The sequence below is a fragment of the Haplochromis burtoni genome, unplaced genomic scaffold, assembly GCF_018398535.1.
Source record: "Haplochromis burtoni strain Fernald_Lab_line unplaced genomic scaffold, NCSU_Asbu1 Contig_95, whole genome shotgun sequence".
In the NCBI taxonomy this organism is placed as follows: Eukaryota; Metazoa; Chordata; class Actinopteri; order Cichliformes; family Cichlidae; genus Haplochromis; species Haplochromis burtoni.
The window spans coordinates 1,027,031-1,048,300 of record NW_024582456.1 but is presented as its reverse complement, the minus strand read 5'-3'; the positions used below and the strand labels follow the sequence as shown (position 1 = coordinate 1,048,300).

At 40.5% G+C, this 21,270-nt stretch overlaps 1 protein-coding gene across 2 annotated transcripts in view; it reads right to left on the bottom strand.

The window, feature by feature from the left end:
* The window catches only part of si:dkeyp-14d3.1 (transmembrane protein 132C), a 188,917-nt gene that overhangs the window by 41,820 nt on the left and 125,827 nt on the right, over nucleotides 1-21,270 (bottom strand). For both annotated transcript variants that reach the window (XM_042222791.1, XM_005926936.2), the window contains one exon: nucleotides 9,126-9,312. In XM_042222791.1, the coding sequence (XP_042078725.1) occupies nucleotides 9,126-9,312 (187 nt within the window). The remainder of the gene's footprint in view (nucleotides 1-9,125; nucleotides 9,313-21,270) is intronic.

Sequence of the window (21,270 nt, the reverse complement as noted above, 5' to 3'; positions counted from 1 at the left end):
CAGCCAGCAATGCCTGTAGGGGAATGACCTCTTGATCTCTGTCTGATTTCTTCACCCGTCTCTGATCGAGATCCATACTGCCAGCTTAGCTTGGCTTAGCCTGGCTTAGCTGCCCTCTGGACACAGACCTCTCTCAACAGGCACAAAGGTCAGCTCTATTGGAGAGTCCATTACTGCTAAAAAAATACACACATTCCTTTCAAACCTCAGTGGGTAAGGATTTAAAGTCAGAGTGAATAGAACTGGACCGGAATGTGAAGTAGGATGTTAACAATCATGGGGAGATGTGAGATATGGACACATGTCACTCTGAAATTGATCTGTCAGTCTGCATCCCACCCTTTGCGTCATCCCTGCATTTTTCTTCTTTTTTGAGCTGAACAAACTTTTTTTTCCAGCTCAACTTGGCAAAGTCAGGATAGAGAGGTCTGCAGCGAAAGCGATTTAGGTTCAGCGCAATGTATTAGAAAAACAAAACTATAAGTGGTTCCAGAGGGCGGTGCAGTTTCTGGCCATTTTCTGTAGGTGCTGGAAAATAAGGCTGTGCACAAATACGGGGTTTTATGCATGAATTATGCAACGCTTCGGAGACCATCTTCCGAGATCTGCAGTGGCACAGTAAACAAGTCCTCTGACCTGACTTGTAGAGAAGCTTTCCAAACCGCAGCAGAAAGGTTAGCTGTCTTAATAGTGACCCACTAATTTGCAAATGTCACTGTAATGAGCAAGCTTTCAGAGGTATCATCCTGCTCACCTATAATGTTTGTTCTCTGTTTAATAAAATGACTTTAAAGTCTATCCAAGTGACAATGGCTTTGCCATAAAAACCTCAGTGTGTGTGCTCGTTTGTGTGCAGTGGTGCAGTGAAAAGATGGTTGTTCTCGCCGTAAGTGCAGTTATGGGGTGTCAGTCCCTATCGAGAGCATTTTTACATCCTGCGATGACAAAGGAGCAAAGGCACGTAAAAAATGTTTAGGCACGCAGTCTCGAGTACTCAGATCATGGTTTAGAAAAGCATTTGTCACAATCGTCCGTCCTAGTTAGCATTACATGTAGTGTGCCACGTGCATACGGCAGTAGCCTCAATTAGTGCTACCACTTCATCATCAGCCTCTAAGCTGTAGTAGATGCTAATGGACTGTTTGCTTGGGATGCATCCATCAGCTCTTTATTGTAAACTGCATGACTCATGAGAAGGGGGAAAATGCAATGTTTCATTAAAACAGCAGGGGTATCCAACACAGGCTTGGCCGTAGTGGAATAAAGTGGCTAAGCTTTTCAGAAGACCAAAATCAGGTTTTTGGGAGGTGGGATGGGTTTTGGGGGAAGGTGGTTGTGAAAACTGTACAATGCATGATTGTGTAATACACAGCTTGCATGATTTTACCAGTGCCCTTGATGGGTTTTCTGCAGGATTAGCTGGGATGTAAGTGCTCATATCTCTATGTTTGACTATATGTTTGATGAATGGCACTCCAGATTTCACTTGCCTGGTAGAGAAAAGATATGCATTGCAACAGAGGGAATGGAATAGAAAGGGGTAAAATAAAACATTGGTTGGAAGATGCTGATAGATGACTTTATCATGCGAGAGCAGAAGTGGCCAGAGAGGGCCGGGGTGATGATGTATTGGTTAACAATACATCGAAGCAGTACGTGAAAGCTAACGGCTTCTTTCATTTCTCCTCATCTCTATGCCTGAGAATGCTCGTGTGAGTGAGCACAGTTTGGTGTCTTGGCTGGAATAGGAAGACTGATGAGTCCAGATATGATGTATGCCCTGTCCTCCCGCTCCCTCTCCATTACTGGGCATCCACAGCATGGGTAATGATGATGAGGGTAGCCTGGACAGGAGCACATTACTTTACGATGGTAAAAGATAATGGACCAGCCTCCTACTGTGCAGGGGAATCTGCTCAGGCATCCAATTACTGCCCTTAAAATCCATCTCAAGATGACAGAAAAAAACCCACAAAGCTTTTTCACACTTTTACTGAAATGGAGGATGCCCGCATTAAGGAGGCGGAGGTTGAGAAGGGAGGCAATTAATCTGCATTGTTATTAAATAAATTTATGCTCATCTGGAGCAAACAGGAGAAAAATATAGAGTGAAAAAAGGTCTCAAAAAGAAGAAAGCATCTAAAAAGTAGGGGGAAGAGGAGACAAGCTAGGACAGCCACAGTGGTATTACAGTCGACAGAGGGAGTTCAGAAGCCTTCCCTCGCTCTAAACTGACGGAAACTTTTGAGTACTCTTTTCATTTTCGTCTTTTGAAATAATTGCTGCATTTGCAGAACTCCTGCTTCACAGTTTGAAATTGGTGACAAAGTGGAGAGCAGCGCTCTAAGCCCTCCCAGTGCAGGTGGATCTGTGACAACACACAGGAGGAGCCCTCTTCAAAGAGACCAGAAAAAGGAGCGCTCATCTTTCAAAACGATGTCAGTGCTTTCCCAGAAGCGTCACCCATAGCAGAGCCATTCACTTGGCATGGGTAATGAAATAAAAGGAGCTTTTTATAATAATCACTTCAAGCAAGGGCGCAATAATTTAGAACACGCCGTAAATGGGGAGGGAATGGGTCTGAGGAGCCGCTGGAGTAATAGACCATAAATGTGATCAAACCAAAAATCAGCTTCCCATTACTAATACTCATTAGCTTTATTACGTTATAACCTTTAGAGACGTGGTCAGTTATGGATCTGCGTTGAGTTTATGAGATTTCTGCTCTAAAAACAATTAGAGCAGTTTTTAAAGTACGAGTGACAAAATTCACTCCAGCTTATTAGACTAATTAGAGCTAATTACAGATGAAAAACACTTTCTAGAGAAGCTGTTGTGTCAACAGATGCCTTCAGCATGCTTTATGAAGTTTGGAAAATTGCCCTCTGTGATTGCGTTTATCTGCCATCCGCTGCTTCTGCTCTTCTATGCGCTTGTTTTTCCATTTTTTCCATATTATCTATAACTTCAATGTGATGTCAACATTACTGATTTTTAAGCACGGTTACCTTAAAAAAATTACAACAATAGCCATAATAGAGAAAGACAAATGCAAATAAATATGCAAAAAAAAGCTAGTGGTTTGGCTACCTGGAGCTTCAGCAAGTCACATTTTTATATTTCTGTGACACAAAATTTTATATACCCTAAATTTGCAGGGTGTAAAATTTTCACTGCGGTCAACTGAGTTCTGGTTGCTATCAAGTGCATACCATAGCAACAATGGCTGTTATAGGAAAAACATGTTTAAGCCCATACGGTAAAAAAATATATTTTAAAATACATTTTGAAATATATTTCAAAATATACAAAAATTGGCCAAAAAATATATGTGCTAAAATACATTTTAAAATATATTTATATATTTTAAAATGTATTTTAGCACATATAGTCACCGAAGAGTATAAGAAAAGTTAATTTTAGAATGTAGTTTATAAGTTGGCTGGGATCTGGATCTGTCCCGGAGCTTTTCCCTCTCAGTGGACAGCTGTCAGTCCACTGTTTATGCCAGCTGTCAATGCCAGGTGAAAAGCACCCACTTTTATTTACTCTGGATGAGACTGTAAGACTCTGTGAAAGGAGTCCGATATGAGTCAGTGAGTAGGAGAAGCTCATTTCAGTTCAGCTGAGGAGATGCTCAACTGTCGGCAAATACTGCTGTTTTTGTGCCGTTACCTACTGTTAGCCTCTGTTAGCCTGTTTGCCAGCATTAGTAAAACTTTCTTTAAAGTGGGCCATTATGCACCCACAGTCTAGCGCTAGGCTGCGATGCTTAGCAAATAAACTCTCATACAATGTGAGAATGTAATCGTACTGTTTGTTAGAGAAAAATCAGATTTTTTAGATTAGCTAGCATAATGCTAGCTTATATTCAGGTGTTGTTGCATAGCCAGCTCTTTTTGTGGTGACAGGGACACGACAGGTAACTGTGGCAATAACAGGAATAAATGAGGATGTTTATGTATGTTAGAGTCATGGGGAGGAAGTGAATGATATTTTAATAAGATGTCAGTGGCACTGTCGCATTCCTTCGGATTTTAGCTTCTTTGGTGAAGCGAACCCCTTCTGTGATGATAAAACAAAGGTACAGTATGATCCTTCATATGTTAAGAATATAAACATCCCTTTGCAGCACGTCTTTTCCTTTGACGTACTATAAATGTGATTACGGAGAAGTCCTGTACTCAAATATGGTGGGGGATCATGGCAGCTTGCACAAGCAGCAAACAATCTTCTGTGTATTTTTAATAGATTAATTATGGGTTTATGAGAATGCATCAGTTTATTGGAAGATGTAATGAAACACTATTCTATGTATATTTTTGTAGAGCATATACATTTTCTATTAAATAACCTAAAAAATTACTGGCTGTGCCTTTAAAAACGCAACTGTATTAAATTTGGTCAGCCGTCAGGTTTGTACTGTGAAGGAGTATCAGTGTTTCTGATAGATGTAAGAGCATGTAAGTGTATAAACATTAACAATTAGTTTTGAGACAAATGAGAAACTGAATAACCATAATCTTTCTGACTGTTAGATAATTTAAACTGTTAAACTCCTTGATACATTCACCCAAGTATCCTTTAGTTGATGCTGTGTGCTCAGAGAAGGAGAAAAGAACAATTTAATGTCAGAACAGAAGACAGTTCATGGGATATTTTAGACAATAACAGTCAGTTCTTGGAAGGAAGTAAACCGGGCAAGCCAATAGAGATTAAAGTGACTTGGAAAGGTTGCAAATAGGACAAGTTACAAATTGTGATGGCTAAGTGACTGGATCAGAACATCTGCAAAACAGTGTGATGTTCCTGAGATGCTGCGGCTTAACAAAAGCAGTCAAAAGAAGGATAACTGGTGGGATTATGGATGTTTTTGTCGAGCAAAGACTGCACCGTGTGGTCCAAATTCTTAGAAGAGCTTCTGTATCACTATTATAGTAAGAAGCAACCGAAGAGGTGAGACTGGCAGGGCCAACAGACCTGTACACTGCCACAGGACAGTTTTAACATGAGCCTAAAGAAGGCAGGATTGATCTGAATAAAGACTTGGGACTATATGTGACATCAGTCAAAAAACAGGAGGTTTCACCCAACCCAAGAAGAAAAGGAAAGAACAGAAGAGACATTGACTGAACCAGGAAGAAGATTAGCAACAGGGATAGAAGTGAGTAACTCAGGCTCGACTTGGCATCAGCTGAACTAGGAATGTCATCCATAAAGGTGACCAAACAAACTGTTCTGTATTTCTGAGTGGTCACATCAACTGACCAGGAAGCGGAATGACAGAGAGAGTTCTGACATTTACTTTTTATTGAGAAATCATCTTGAAAGTAAGCTCAGTCTCAAAATATATGACTCCCAGGAATCTGAGATGAAAAAGTAAGGCCCAGCTGTGGCTCAGGAGGTAGAGGAGGTCATCTACCAGTCAAATACTGAACCTCAAATTGCCCCAGATGCATTCATCAGAGTGTGAGTGCATGCACAAGTATTAGGAAAAACACACACAAACACAAACTTCAAGGCACAGAATAAAAGTGTCCGTGGAAGGGTGGATGCGGCTAGTACTAAGAGTAGCTTAGGAGTACTTGGCTAAAGATGAACCAGACCGAACCTAACACATGGGGTGTTGGTTGGCTAGATTAGAAAGCAAGGTAGCAGGCAGCCGGCTAGCAGCTGAAAACTCAGGATCAAGCAGGGGGCTAGTGGGCAGTAGATTGGAAAGGAGCGGAAAGCCCCAGCATTAGGCATAATCCATAGAGGCCTCCTGAACATCATAATACCCTCTCAGATATTCCTTGCCCATGCTGCTTTGGCAGCATTAGGGCAACCCACATACCATTAAAGACTACTTCTGCTCCACGTTTTCCATTTTTGTGAAAATGGCAACTTCAGTTCCATGTGCAGAGACCAGTTTTGTTTTGATATTAGATTTTGCTTTCCCTTTCGGAGGCAAGATGGTGATGGTGACACACCTGCAGGTGTGTGCGTGTGTAAAGGGGGTTTGATGGCATTGCTCTTACATTACCTTACTTCCTCTTTTCTATCAGCGAAGAGTGTAGCAGGGAGGAGGGTGAGGAACTTATCTCTGGGCTTTTTCATGCCACAGTGATCCCAAGTAATCTAATTCAGCCTTCCTCTTTCTCGCTTGTGTGCTTTTCTCATACTGGTGCATGCAGATTGCAAAAAGCCTTACGTGCCTGTGTGTATTTGTGGGTATGCAGGTGGGAGAAAAAAAAAAAGGGGGGGGGGACAGAGAAATACAGTTAATGAGAGTTAATGAGTTCTGGATGTATCTCCATCTATTTACGTTATGTGTTAAGTACTGCACCACTGGGGTGGCTGGAGTCGATGTGCACCTTTGGCTGTAGTCTGTGTGGGAGATGGCCATGGAAAAAAATGAAATAGCAAAGCAAAGAGAATATGTGTGCAGTCTTGTGCTGAACCCAAATAAAATGAAATTTTGAAAAAAGAAGTCCCCAAAAGAAATTTTAAAATTAATTTCTGATGATGAAAATGTCAGAAATGTTAGTATCAAAGGTATAGGCTGATCAGTGAAACCAGCCCTTTTTTATATACTTTATCCACACACTCACACATGATAGCAGCTGCTTCACTGACTCACTGACAAGCCCTCTGAACAGATTAGAAAATCAAGGTAAGGAAAACAAAAATCAAGACTTTCAGTGCATACAGGGCACAGACACACAAATGAAGAGACAGTGCACCGTCTTTTTTATGGGACACATAACATCTTAGCAATCTTTAAGGCTTCGGTCTCTAAGTTCAGCAAATAATTGCAATATTTAGTTAATTGAGATGCATTTTGTTGCAGTGATAAAATGTGTGATTTATACTTAGCAGTGAAAACCTTCCTCTGTGCACAATGGGTGGAGTGAAAATGCAGGGACGTGTCTGCAGGCTTGTGCACTCATTCACAGACTTCATTTTACAAAAACAATAAAGGCAATACTGCCAAGAATACGACCTGCACAACAGCTAAATACAATCAGATAATACAAATAAAGATTTTATTTACAGTGTGTTCACTGAGCGAGCGGGTGCAAAATCTCTGCTGGGGTCTCTTTTTTTACAAGCACAGGCTTTTGCAAAGTAATCATGCAAATCATCTTTGTAGTTTATGCCACTAGAAGTCATGTTTTCCTAGAGTAAGGAAGATGCACTGTTCATGCATCAGCGACATGAAAAAAGGGCGTGAGAGAGGGAACTCGAGCAATACTGAAGCATTAAAAACATAACTTCAATTATCCCAGGACTGGATCTGGGAGTGAGGATGCCTCAAATTCCTCTGAATCTTGGAACAGCCACCCACAGGCATCTATCATCTACGCAGCTACAGGCAATACTTACAGAATAACAATGACAAAGCAGGTCTGTATCATGCAGATCAGAAGCACAGAATCAGAAACAAACGCAATCTCTGCTTTAGTAATCAGCACCACTGTGACACTATGTCTTTCCCTTTTGTCAACACAACTGATTTCACTCATTTATTCACTTGAACGCTCTTGATCTAAATCAGAAATCGTGTTCTCCGGGTCGCTGAACAAAGCTACAAAGATGCATGAAATGCTCCTTGCATGAACCTCGACGAGGGATGAGCAACACAACCGACTACCTGTGCCTCGCTGAGGGAGACACACAGCTCCGGGCGAACCCTCAAGCCAGAGCCAGCCTTGAGACTCCAACTGTGGCCTGTTGGGAGCTACAGATGCTCTCTTCTTGCCCTGCTCCTAAACACACTTTGTGAGCACAGAGCAAACATCATTGCCTCTGCTTTCGCTGTCAAAACAACAGTCATGGAAGACGTTTAGAAGTCCTTTAGCAAAGTTAAAGCAGATACACTACAAAGAAACAAGTTAAAAAATAGAATCGAGTAAATGCAGTTATCTGTATTATCACTAAAATATATTTAAAGAATTAAAAGTTAAAATGCTTATTATGCAGAATAGCTTAATAGCTTAGTTAAATATAAAGGTTTGTTATTGAAACATGGGTTTAACTTTTTGTATATACAAAAACCTGTTGTCGGATACATGCAATTGATTAGAAAGTGTAATAATTCTCTGTGAAATGTAATGAAGCATCAAATATAAAGCTGGAAAAGGAAAATAAAATGCTTCAATGATACTGTTAATTTCCACCCCAGCTGAGGAGCAACTGTCTGTGACGCATTATTTGAAGCATCCCAGAGGAAAAAGAAAAAAATCCTGCTCACTATAGCCTGTTTTTTCTGTCTCATTACAAAACAAATCATCTTGATATATATGGAGATTACTCATTTCTAAGCTGTTTCTCCCAAGCTTCCCCTTTGGACAAATAAAGAGCAAAACGAATGAAATCAGTCTAGGATTAATCATCCTGTCCAGTTTGATGAAAAAAACAGGAGAAGCACAAGAAAAACAAGGAGACAAAGCCTCATTTTGATCAATGAAACAAAGTTCTTACATTTCACAAGCCCATTTATAAACCAATCAAGTTTTCCTTTCGTTCTCACCGTTATCTCAAAAGCTGATTGTTACAGTCAAATAAAGAGTGAGGGAGCAGTGAGAGAAAATGAGCATTTTTTAGGATCTTAAATAGGGATTGCAGTAGGATGAGAGGAAGGCCATTCCTCAAAAGCTGAATTTAAGCAAACTCTCATGTTAAACTTAAATTCTGTCATGTCTGAGAGCAACAGACTGGACAGAGAAAAGATTTTGAATAATTTGACATGCTCTTCCCCCTGGGATGGCATCACTGATATAAACATACTATTATCAAAGATTATTCAGCTTCAGCTAAATTAATGTCACTCCGTATACCACGAATGCATTCTCCTTGCTCGTTTATTAATACTTTGAATCTAATCTTTTTTGTTGTTGTTTTTTTTTTTAATTTGACCAGTCATAAATATACTGATATCCTGCTTATAATTAATAGGGCAAAAAGTCTTTGCAATGCATTTCTTTCTTGTCGTGCAAACACATATGCAAATGTTGATTCTTGGTGTGAATTTACAATATGGTGCTCCATATTACCAGCATCTTCTACACGCATTCAGGGTAATGAGTCCAGCCATTTATATGTTTTGGGCACTGCACTGAGCTGGAAGTGGCATCACTCACCATGGCCAGGGGCACGATGCCCGCCACGTCCTCCTGAGCCAGGCGGATCTCTGTCTCCACCTCTTGAGTGGCAGCGCGACTGGCCGGGTATTCCACCTGCCAGGCCATCCAGCGGCTGCCCATCGGCTCTGGGAAGCTTTCCATTTTCAGATCCACCTGGAGCACCCTCTGAACTCCCATCTCAGGCCTATCAGCGTGCAGGAAAAAAAAGAGAGCGTGAGTGAATAGTTAAGCAGGTGGCTTGAAAAAAAAAAAGAGCGTGTGCGGATGTCGTGACTTATGTGTGTCGGTGAGTTCATTCAACCCGGTTTCTGGTCTAATGACGACAAATGGTAAAGGCTGATGAATGTGTCTGAGGTTGATATCTATGACATTTTACCAGCTGAGATTCTCCAAAATGCCAAGTCCCTTTGTGTATGACTCTCTGTTCAACTCTCTGCTTTATGGAATATCATCCCGCCCACTCTATATTCCTCTCACACTTTACAGTAGGTGATGTGCAATGTAAACACAACCTACGGCACAATCTCCCCGACACTCCAAAGAGCAATTCAAAGGAATATTTCACCAAGAGTAACCCCCACTAAGTTGTTGATGGCTGGGTTTGTCACCGCTGCCCTTGTTTGCCTTGCAGGAGTATAAATATACGGCATGCTTCAGCTCGATCTACAGTAGGCCTGAATTAAGTCAGACAAATGGAGAGCGTCGATAACAAAATTTCCCATGCCGCCATAAGTCTCCGGTGCTCACGGTTTAAATATAGCCCTGAGGCAGGAAAGGTCAGCATTACACGGGAGCTGGAGGAGATGGGAAATGGCACAAGATCTGTTAGCCACATCTTGCGTGTCAAATGGCAGGACTCGGGCCCAATAAATTTCATGCACGGTCTCTGTGGCACACCGGCGCAAAACAGCATCATGTAATTTGAGCATGGTGTGGGGGAGAGACAGAGAAAAGCAGGGGTGAAGAAATTCACATGGTTTTTTGTTTGGAGAGAAGAGCCTGTGGGGAATAGTGTCAAACATGAAGCAGAAAAAAAGCAAATAATACAACGCCATGAGGAGAGACGATACATTTAACTCGTGGAAAGACAGCACACGCAAATGTATAACATCCTAAATTATAAATAGGAGGCTAAAAACAGTGGCAAAATAAATAATAGAAATATTCAGAGAGGACACATCTTTCACATCGTTCTTATATTCTTGCATCTGACACTGAAAGAATGAAAGATTTGTCACGCAGCAGAGCACAACAACCCAATTTTCACATCCAACAGAGGTGTGTATAAATAATTAAGATGACAACCGAACAACTTGTGTCACATTTCATATTATCGTTCTAATCAGAGTGTACGACTCGCTGAAAACACCGAACGACAGCGTGGACTTACGTAACCGCTCCACATTGCTGTGGAAAAAAACCACAGATACTAATATCTGTATAAAGACGAGCAAAGTCACAAATTTCAGCAGGTGAAGAATTTCAACAGATGATGCACTAAACGTCCCGAAATAAAGTGCTTCAGTGTCACACAAAACCCGTGTCAGTCATCTGTCCAAGTGGCCTACTTTTCTTAGAACAGGCTTTTTTTCTTCTTTTTTAAAAGGTTGTTCTGGGAAAAACATCTCACATTTTAGGCAGCCAACAAGGAAGACAGGCAAAAGAATGAAAGCGACTGCACAGCAGAAAGGTTTGATTATACTTTACATACACTGCCAGGTATGGCAAAAGAGCGCACACACTCACAAAGTCAAAGGGCCTCCAGAAAAGACAGACACAATATATTATTAGTTTTTTCCCCCCTCTCTCCTTGAAACATGTCAATTATTTCCCTCCTTGCGTGATCCACTTGGCAGAGTTTAATAGCTGCTGTAAATGCTGCAACTTTTATGAGGTTACTGTATTTCTCCTTATAATAACAGTGTCAACAAAATGTTGAGGTTATGAGATTGTACATTGGACAAACAGGTCTTTCTTTTTAGGATGCAGACATGCTGTCTAATTTGGCAGTTTTGTGAGAGAAATACATTTCCTTCAAAAGCAGACAGCATATGACAGCAATATAAAAACAAGTGCAAGAGAAGGATAAGCACAGACATGAGAATGCACACTGTTAGTCCATAGCTTGGTGTTTATTTGACCTCACCTTTGCTGGGGACTAATGGAAATAAGTTAGAGTGTGAAAAACACAGCTCTATGCAAAGGTCTGGAATTCAGTACGGTACAAAAAAATATTACCCAATATTTTACCAGTGAAATTTGAAACGTGCAAAACACGCATGGGAATAGAGTATATAAGATCTGTATAATTCTAATGAGCTTAAAAGTCAGTATTTGGTTTGATCACCTTTATTCTTCAGCACAGCCTGAACTCTCTTAATCAAACTTTCTTGTCATTTCTTTCAGTAGTTTTAAGGAATAGTTCCCCAGGATTCTTGAGAGACATTCAAAGATCTTTGGATGTTGGCTGCTTTTTGGTCTGTTCTCTGTCAGGATGATCCTGCACTGCTTCAATAATGTTGAGGGTTGAAATCTGAGGAGGCCAGTCCATGACTGTTTCATTGTATGTTTCCTATCTGGGTATGGTTTTCACAGTTTCATGGTTTGGGATCATTGCCATTGGGAAAAAAGAAGCTGTTGACAATCAGATGCTTTTCAGATGGTAATACATGGTGGGTCACAATCTGGCTGTACTTTGGTGCATTCATAATGCCATAAATTTTGACAAGACCAACACCACTAGCTGAAATACAACCCTAAACCATGACACAGCCTCCAAAATGTTTGCAGACGGCTGTAGACATTCATTGTTGACTTTCCCCATACACAATAATGACTACTTAAACAAAAAATTTCTAATTTGGATACATCACTTGAGAACACATGTTGTCACCTACTTTCAGTAGAGATCTTGTGTAATTTGGCATACCTCAGACTTTCCTCTCTATTTCCCTTCTTTAAGAGTGGCTTCTTGACAGCCACCTTTCCACTGAGACCATTTCTGATGAGGCTTCAGTGAACAGTAGATGGATAAACTGAAGGGGCAGGTGCCTCTCTCAGGTCCTGTGTCAGATATTTGCTGGATTTCCCCCCCTATTTCTTGAGGACATGACTTTCAGATACTCACTTGCTATAGTTCACTTTTAGCACAGCCATTTCTTCTTTGTCCTCCACTTGTTCAGTTTCCTGAATTTTAAAGGACAGCTTCCTTTTGAAGTTTAATGAAATTGTGGAAGTCACATTTGAAGCCATTGTTTTAGCATTCTGGCCACTGCCATGATGGTTTTCCTTGAGCCAGAAGTGACCATATGCAAGAGAGTGGACTGCAAAGCTGCCAGCTAATGCCACTAAATTTTGCTAGAAGCTGTGTCCATAGACAATAGCAGTACATCACAAAGACACTGATGACTGCTAATTAATCCTAAGTAACAAGCTTCAATATCAATCAAACACACCTGAGCACCAGCTTTTTAGTTAAGCTGTTAGTACAAATAATCACACTGGTCATCTCTTTTGTCAATTAATTGGACTATAATAGTCGTCCGACAGCACAAACTGAAGAGAAGCTGTTCTGCTCCACTAGAACTCTTACTTCAGTGTCTCGGTGAAGATAAAGCCTCTAACTTCCTTAACTTTAATGAGAACAAAACTGACGTGATAATGTTTGGACCAAGTGGCAATCCCAGCACTTCTCATTTTAACCTGCACAGTCCTGAGCCTTTTATTAAGTCACACGCAAAAATTCAGCGGTTAAATTTGACACAAATTTCACCTTTGAAAAACGGATTAGCTCAGTTCTACAGTGGTCTTTTTTCAAACTGAGGCTTTTATCTAAGGTGAAATCATTTCCATGCTTTTATTACATCCCAGCTGGACTATCGTAACTCCTTAAATGTTGGGGTTAGTCGGACCAGCCTTGCAAGACTGCAGTTGGTCAAGAATGCTGCAGCTTGTCTTCTGAACATATTTCCCCGGTGCTTGTCTCTCTTCACTGGCTCCCTGTTCACTTCAGAATTGGTTTTAAAATTTTATTGTTGACTTACAAAGCCCTAGATGGACAGGCTCCCGGGTATTTGTCTGACCTCTTGCAGCCTTATGCGCTCTCTAGATCTCTTAGATCAAATGATCTTTTGATTTCAGCCATACCAAGGTCTAGGCTGGTTCACAGAGGTGATCGAGCATTTGGAGTCGTAGCGCCTAATCTGTGGAATAATCTACACATCAGACAGGCTCCTTTTAAAATCTCATCTAAAACACATTTGTATTCACAGGCTTTTAATACAGTATGAGAGTTATTTGGTATTTGTTACTAATATTATAAGTTATTTAATACAAGTTATTTTGTGTTTCTGCACAGCACTGGTCAATGTTGCTGTTGTAATTAAACGTGCTATAAAAATAAAAAAACATAAATGTAACAAACATGGTGGACTGATCTAGTTCAGTGATTCGGAACATCGAGGTAAGTCCTAACACAAATCTATCAGCCTAGTTAGCAACCAGCTATCAGTTAATGCGATATCCTTAAAAACAGAAACTTTAAGGTTTAAAAACACCCTGAAAGGCTTAGTTATAAAGAAAATTCAGCCCAGAGAGTTGTTATAATGGACAAATATAGCTGCAGGGATCACAATCATTTTGTTGCACGAGGCTGTAAACTGTCTGCTCTTTGTTGGAAACGTCCAACCTTTTTACGTGCGAGTCCACAGGGATCGACTTTTGGATGCAAGGAAATACATTTTTATTCACTCAATTCATTTTTCAGCTCCAAAGTTTGTAGTTTGAGACCTACAGGAAAGATTAACGAGGGACAAATAATGTGCTAGTCCTATTAACAGCGTTGATGCCCAGGCAGCATCTGCAGGGAAGAGTCATCTTAAGGAGACGTTACAGAAATTACAATATCTAACGTATGCTAGGAGACATTTTGATGCACTCACTTTGGAAACAATGACATAAACAAGTGAATTAAAAAGTTAAACTGAGTTTTTGACTACACACATATTTTTTTAGAAGATTTTGCCTTGACAAAAATAAGAATGTCAAAAGCTCTGTGGGGATCAATATGTACTGCTGTGAGGCTGTTTATGGATTATTGTTAATTTTCCATCATCATTTAAATCCGCACATTAAAGCAACATTACTGGCTCCTAATCTGCCCAGAGCTTCCTCTGGTGCCCCGAAAACCTAGCTTGTGCTGACAGCATATATTAAACTCAATTCTTCTTCTACCACTTCTGTGTAAAAACGTGCCGCACTTAGCACCACCTTATGGCAGAAGCTTTGCATTCCATATCTAAATGTACTGCAGATTCAAAACTACTTAAGGGTTGCTTATGAATACCTGCAACTGGAAAAATCATTAATTGCATATAATGCATATATGTATGCAATAAAATGAACTGTCGCTTATATCCAACAATATTTAACGGAAAATATCAGCAATATTAAAAATGTGTGGACCTGCACACCCTAACATCTGTTGTCCCCTTACATTAAAGGAAGAATGGATGCTTAAGTGACACTGAAAAAAGTTTGTACAACAATAGGCAACAATGATCCAAAGGACACCTCAAGAATAAACTAAAAGCTTTAAGAGTAGCTCTCACTGTCTCCTGGGCATTGCTGAATATCTCTGAGAAGTGGTATGCTTATGCTTACATGAATAAAGTGACCTGCGAGAAAGAATGGGTAAAAAATATTTACATTAATATGTGATTTGACAAATGGCTAATTTATAACACAGTTGTGCATGCGATTGCAAAAATCAAACATGTGTAATTGCCCGTGTCTGACCAAATGTCTTTTTTAAAATAATGATACTTAAAAACCAAAGCTCCTGCTCACATGAATTGCTAACCAATAAAGTGAAAAACAGATGGCAAAAAGAAGAAATACAACGACACGTTCCTGCCTCCTAAAGTCACATAGCAGCCCTGGCACCACTCCACTGACTGTCCTCTGTACTTGACCTCCATTGACACACATCAAATAAAATGAAACCTGACAGAAACATCGGTGTGAGGCTGACTGTGGTCACAGTTGTTGAGTCAGTGACATCAACCATATACACCAGCATGCCATCCTGAGTTGACCTTTTTTCTGCAAGTCTGCTAATCACATGGCTCGCTGGGGGAAACTGTTCATTTCTCTGTCACTTCCAGCATGGGGTCTAATTCAATTAGCAACAAAAGGGGGCTGTAGATGCTTGCAACACAGCTGGCCTCGGTCTGATAATTATCTGTAAGCTAGCCACGGTTTGACTAAATCTGAGAGCAGACAAACGACCAGAGGGCAGCCAAAGGCAAGAGAGAGATAACAGGCCCAAAAGTTGGAAGCAGCTGGCCCTTTGGTTCTAGGGACCGGACTGGAGAGGAAATCAGACTTGACAAGGTGCTGTCGGTGACGGCTGACAACCAATGCACTGAGAATAGCACAGAGATCTCTGAGAGGATGGTGTTTGGGCCCATTCAGGTTGCCCATAAATCACAATGACACCAGCAGATCTGTCAGACACGCACAATGAAACATAAGTGAACACCCTAGCATCATAATGTGTTTAAAATGCTATATGAAGCTTAGGAATGCATCAAAATGACAATGTAAAGTCAATCATTGCCGTTAACGGATGTGATTATGATAACGGCACCTTTTCACCGGATTTGCATGCGCGCTGGTATCCCTACAGGTTAAAGAAATGCAGATTGCCTTTACTTTTCTAAAGTTTTCCACTGCCGTGTGCTATATACCATCCATCAGCTCCGTTGTACCCACCCATATATCGGCTTATCGTTTAGACTGTCATGGAGCGCTAGAACTGATTCCAGCTTACATTGGGTTAGAGGCAGGGTACACCTCAGGCAGGCTCATCACCAGTCACTCACTGAGCTGACACTTAAAGACAGCAACTCATGCTCACGTTCACACCTGCAAACCCCCTCCTAAGACACAGGCTTGCATGTCTTAGGAGGGGACTTTTAAAAATGTTTTATAAATGCCTAAATCCACAGTATCCAGTAGCTGAACACATTCGGCTAGACGGTTAACTCCCAGTTAGAGTTAGAAGCCAACTGTAAAAAAGAAAAAAATACCTCTTTATTTTCTGTATTATTTAAGCACATTAGGAATGTGGGTTGGTGGAGTTTGGTGACTCACTGCTGAGTCTAGACAAAGAGCTGCTGTCTATTCCATTACATTTAACAGACAAATAAAGGAGTAATATCAGCCTTCACATAACTCTAAGATAAAAAGCATTTTTTTCACATTCTCATGCACATCCTGCAATCTAAAAAGCAACAAGCATCTAAAATGGCCTGTAAACACTCTTAAAAGAGTGTGTTCAGCTTACTGCCATGTATCACACTAAAAAGGAAGCACGACTGAGAATTGTTTTTTATTTCTTTAAAAAGATGCTTTGGATGGCAAAAAGCATGAATCCAAAAGTACCTGATTCTTGGTTTTTTTTGCCAGTGAAATAAGTTAATTAGGTCGTATTGTCAGCTCTGTTTTGCAAATATAAAAATAACAAATTACCAAAGGTGCAGCACCTAGGTTTAAGGTTATAACAAATACCCTAGTATATTTAGCTAATATTCTTCCATATGCCCTTTCAAAAGCACATTATCAACAAACTCAAACTTCTGTCTTCACTAATTACACAGTCTAAAAAGCACCTTGCACAGGTTATTCAGCTCAATCTTATCTTGTTAGCAGCATACTAGAGAGCTATTGAATTGATGCTGCGAGAAGGTTAAAGAAAGATAGATTTAAATGTCAAAATGAATAAAAAGACACAGGACAAAGTTATTGGAAGAATTTCCTTTTTAGCAGACATCTCCAGAGAAGGAGCTATAATTGAAAGTGCTTCTATTGTGCCATTATCAAACTCCCTGTGTCATTGTGACACTCCTTGTTTAATCTCCCTCTGATGTGATAGGATCATTGTGTCCACTGCCTCGTGGGATTTGGAGAATAAGAGAGAGAGATAGACAGGGAGCTTTTGTGGAATAAGTAAAGTGACATTTTCAGGTCCGATTTCTTCATTTCTTCAACTTGTAGGTCAAGTATTCTTAGACATCCTGTCATATTATAGTTACAGTAGAATAACATCCTCACGCCCAGCTGCACATCTGTAGTTAAAGCAAGACTCGTCTTTTCTAACTGTATGCCATGGGATGCACAGTGTAAAGTGTAAGCGACACTACAAAGGCTCACAATAAACACCAGCAGAGAAACTGAAGAAACATTGCTGATACATGCAACAAGGGCTGTTGAACAGAATGTCAGAATGAATATGCATAATGCAAGCTGATGGGACCAGAGGAGATGCTGTCCAGAACACTCTCAGACAGCGTCTGTGTGTGTGTGGCATGGGGCCTCATGCATGGAACACCAAACTTCTTGTGGGTGAAAATAATGAAATTTGTAGCTTCAGTGGTGCTTGAAAACAGCACCCTGAATCTCTGCTGTTCTCATGCTCCGTCACCTGGAACAGCAATAAACCAGTCAGCAGAATGGAGCTAGGACACACACGTACCCCCACACAGACACACACACATACACACACACACACAAATAGTTGTCCGTGTAAGTATGTGCAAACACAATACATGCTCTGCACCGGTGCATCAGTGTGGGAATCTGTTGCTGAACACACACACACACACACACACACACACACACACACACACACACACACACACACACACACACTACACTTATAAACACTGCTTGTATAAATATGAACATATGAAGTTGGTGAATAGAACATTTTAATCGATTTCTTTTTTTCCTCCAAAATCTAGGACATGACTATGCACAGGAAAGCTTAAAACAGTATGCAAAATAGATAAACAAACAAAAAGTTAAATAATTGTCAGTTTCATAATGAGCAAAAAAATTTTTTTGGAAAAGACCACAAGGTAGAGGCTTTCCTTGGAGAAGGCCCCTTTGGTGTCGTAACCAAATGTCAAAAAACAAAAAACAAAAAAGCCGTGGCTATCAAAATCAATAAGAGCAAACCTGAAATTTTGCAACAGGCAAAATTAGAAATTTTCATCCTAGAGAAACTGCGACGTTTGGATGGGGATACCTGCAATATTGTTAAGTGGAATGGCTATTTCCTAGATGGAAAGCGTATCTGCTTAAATTTTGAACTGCTTGATCAAAATCTGTGGGACTACATGAAAGATCGGAATCACCAGGGTCTCCCCATAAGAGAACTGAGGCCAATTTTACAACAACTAGCAAATGCTCTTTTCCATCTGAGTTCCCTGGGAATAGTGCATGCTGATCTCAAACTTGGAAACATAGTGGTTGTGAACCGCCATCAGTCTCCTGTCAAAGTTATTGACTTTGGCCTTGCATGTCCTGTGTCTGCAGTGATTCATGGTACCTGTGTGCAGACCATTTAGTAGGGCACCTGAAGTTATGCTTCATATTCCATATAATGAAGCAATTGAAATGTGGTCTCTGGGGCTGGTAGCTGTCAGGTTTATATTGTTGATTGTCATTTATGCTTAGAAATATTTAACCATATGTGCTTAGAGGTGTATAATCGATTGTGTAGTGATAGGATGTGTGATCCTTCGGAGTCTGCAAAGACTTTGTGTGCATTTCAGAGTGCTCTGGCATTCACACTCACACCCTGGGAGCATGGGAGAGGTAGCTGTGGAGCTTGCTACAGGGGTGCCACTCTACCCTGGGAATGAGGATTATCATGTTTTAAAATTCATCATACACACTCAGGGCCAGCCACCAGATTATATTCTAGACTGTGGCATGGCCACAGAATATTATATCAGAAAAGACGACTACAGCGAACAACGCTGGACATTTAAGATGGACGAACAATTTCAGTACGAGACAGGAGACCAGTCCAAGGAAACACCTCAGCATCTTGATGAGCTTGAACAACTAATCACGGTTAGCAAAGGACCTTAAAGTGGCACAAATTTATTGGTCAGCCTGATTAAGGAGATGTTGGCCTTGGATCCAAACCGGCGCATCAACCCCTCAGAGGTTCTCCAGCATCTCTTTTTTGAGCCTGACCTTTCTAATGGTTCCCCCTGCATTGACGTGAGAAGCAGAGGGGCACAAAAATCTCTAGCAGTATTTCTTTGACTCCGGACAAATGTGACAAAACCACAAGCAGGGGTTGGAAAAGGCTATTTCCAGCCTAATTACACTGCAAACGCTTATCCACAACGCAAAACCAATATTCCTTTAAATCTGACAAAACTAGCTTAATATTTTAACAAAAAATTAATAAGTTGCTCCAATGATTATCACTTTGGCTTTTTTTTTTTTTTTTTTTAATTTTCACTCCTCCCACCCCAACCAGTCGCGGCAGATGGTGGCTGTCCCTTCCTGAGCCTGGTTCTGTCGGAGATTTCTTCCTCTTACAAGGGAGATTTTTCTCCCCACTGTTGCTAAATGCTTGCTCATAGGGAATCCTTGATTGTTGGGGTGGCCAATGCTGTAGGGCAGGGGTCTCAATCTACTTCAACACAGCTGAAACAAATGCTTGCAGGACATCTGCGATGCAGTAGCTCTCGAGGATTGGAGTTAGAGAGCCCTGCTCTAGGGGAGCTAGCACTTCTCGTGAAAACGAAAAAAAAAAAGGCCTTAAAAGCAACAACAACAACAACCAACAAATATAGTGTTGGTTGTTGGGCACAATTTTGGTGAATATCCATTTAGTAATCACTGTGTCAAGTTTATATCAATATTCAAAGCGGAGCAGCGGACACCTTACCATCACACCAATCCTTCAATCAGACCTCAAACACCTTAACATAGGTAAAATTGGATACAAATGAATTAAATAAACCAGCTTTAATCATCAACTGATTGTTGTTTGTAATTCTTCAAAAATACAGTTCTTTTTTCTCTTCAGCCTCCTAGTAGACACACCTGTGGTATAAATGTGAAGATCCTCTGATTTTCAGAAAAGTTGACCTCTGACCTTGAAGTCAAGGTCACTGAGATTTAAACTTACCCATACGGAAAAGATATATATAAATGTTATAAAGTTTGTATCTGTCTTATAGGTTTTTTCTATTTCTTTTCCATATGGGTAACTGAGAGTTTTAGTAGATGCAACCACGGTATTGATTTGAAAATTGTACGTTGCCTCATTCTGGAGTTGTTGTATTCACAAAACTTGGGTCTCCACACTTTGTTGTTGTTGTTTTTTTTAAATTAAAGATTACAACACAAATAGCAAAAATAACCACACTACTGTCAGGGCTGGACTGGGACAAAAAATTTTGACTAGAGACCGGCCCACCAGGTATTATAGGAAAAACCATAAAGCCTTTGAATGAAAACAAACGCTGTTGTGACAGTGATGTACACTGTCTTGTTGGTATATGTATGATTTCTATACGTTGTACATCAGATAAAAACTTTGGTTGTAAGATTCAGATAATTATTTAATAAAAGCTAGATATTTTAAATGAGAATAAGAAAGAAAAGTATTTTATTTGTGCCCCCCTTTCCCTGTTATTAATGCCCTACCTGGCCCCCCTGGCAAAGCTTTGCTAGACCCGCCCCTGCACAGTTACCAGCTGTCAACTATTTAGAAAAGGATCCTGGTGTTATTTGTCTCTCAGAAACAGTTCTTAACTTCCCTTCAATCATTCATGTCACCTAAAAGGTAAACCTGTTTCTCCATCACCTGTTCAGCTCTGATGTAAGGACATCTCCTGGTTTCATCTTCATGTTTCCCTCTCACCAGATAACCAAACCGACATAATGACCAGCAGCTTTACAGCTGTGGCTCCAGCAAACATCAGCTGATACTAGAAATTAATATTAAATAAATTCTAACAACAGCTGATCAAGCTTAAACGTGCTGCTGTTGTTTAGCACGACATCCGCTGGTTTCCTCTTTCTGGCACACAGTGGGCGATAAACAAGCAAGAGAGAAAAGCTGATCAGCTGATCAGTTTCACCATTGAATGAGAGAAGAAGAGACAGCTGACAGCGTAAAGACGGAGAAAAACTCTAGCTTTGTGTCTTTTTCCATCCTAGCTGAAGTACGGGACAAACTGTGTTCCTTTTCACCTCAATATGAAACACGTAATATTTTCTCTGAATGCAGGACGATTCAGTTTTTTAGGGGATGGTTGGCAACTCT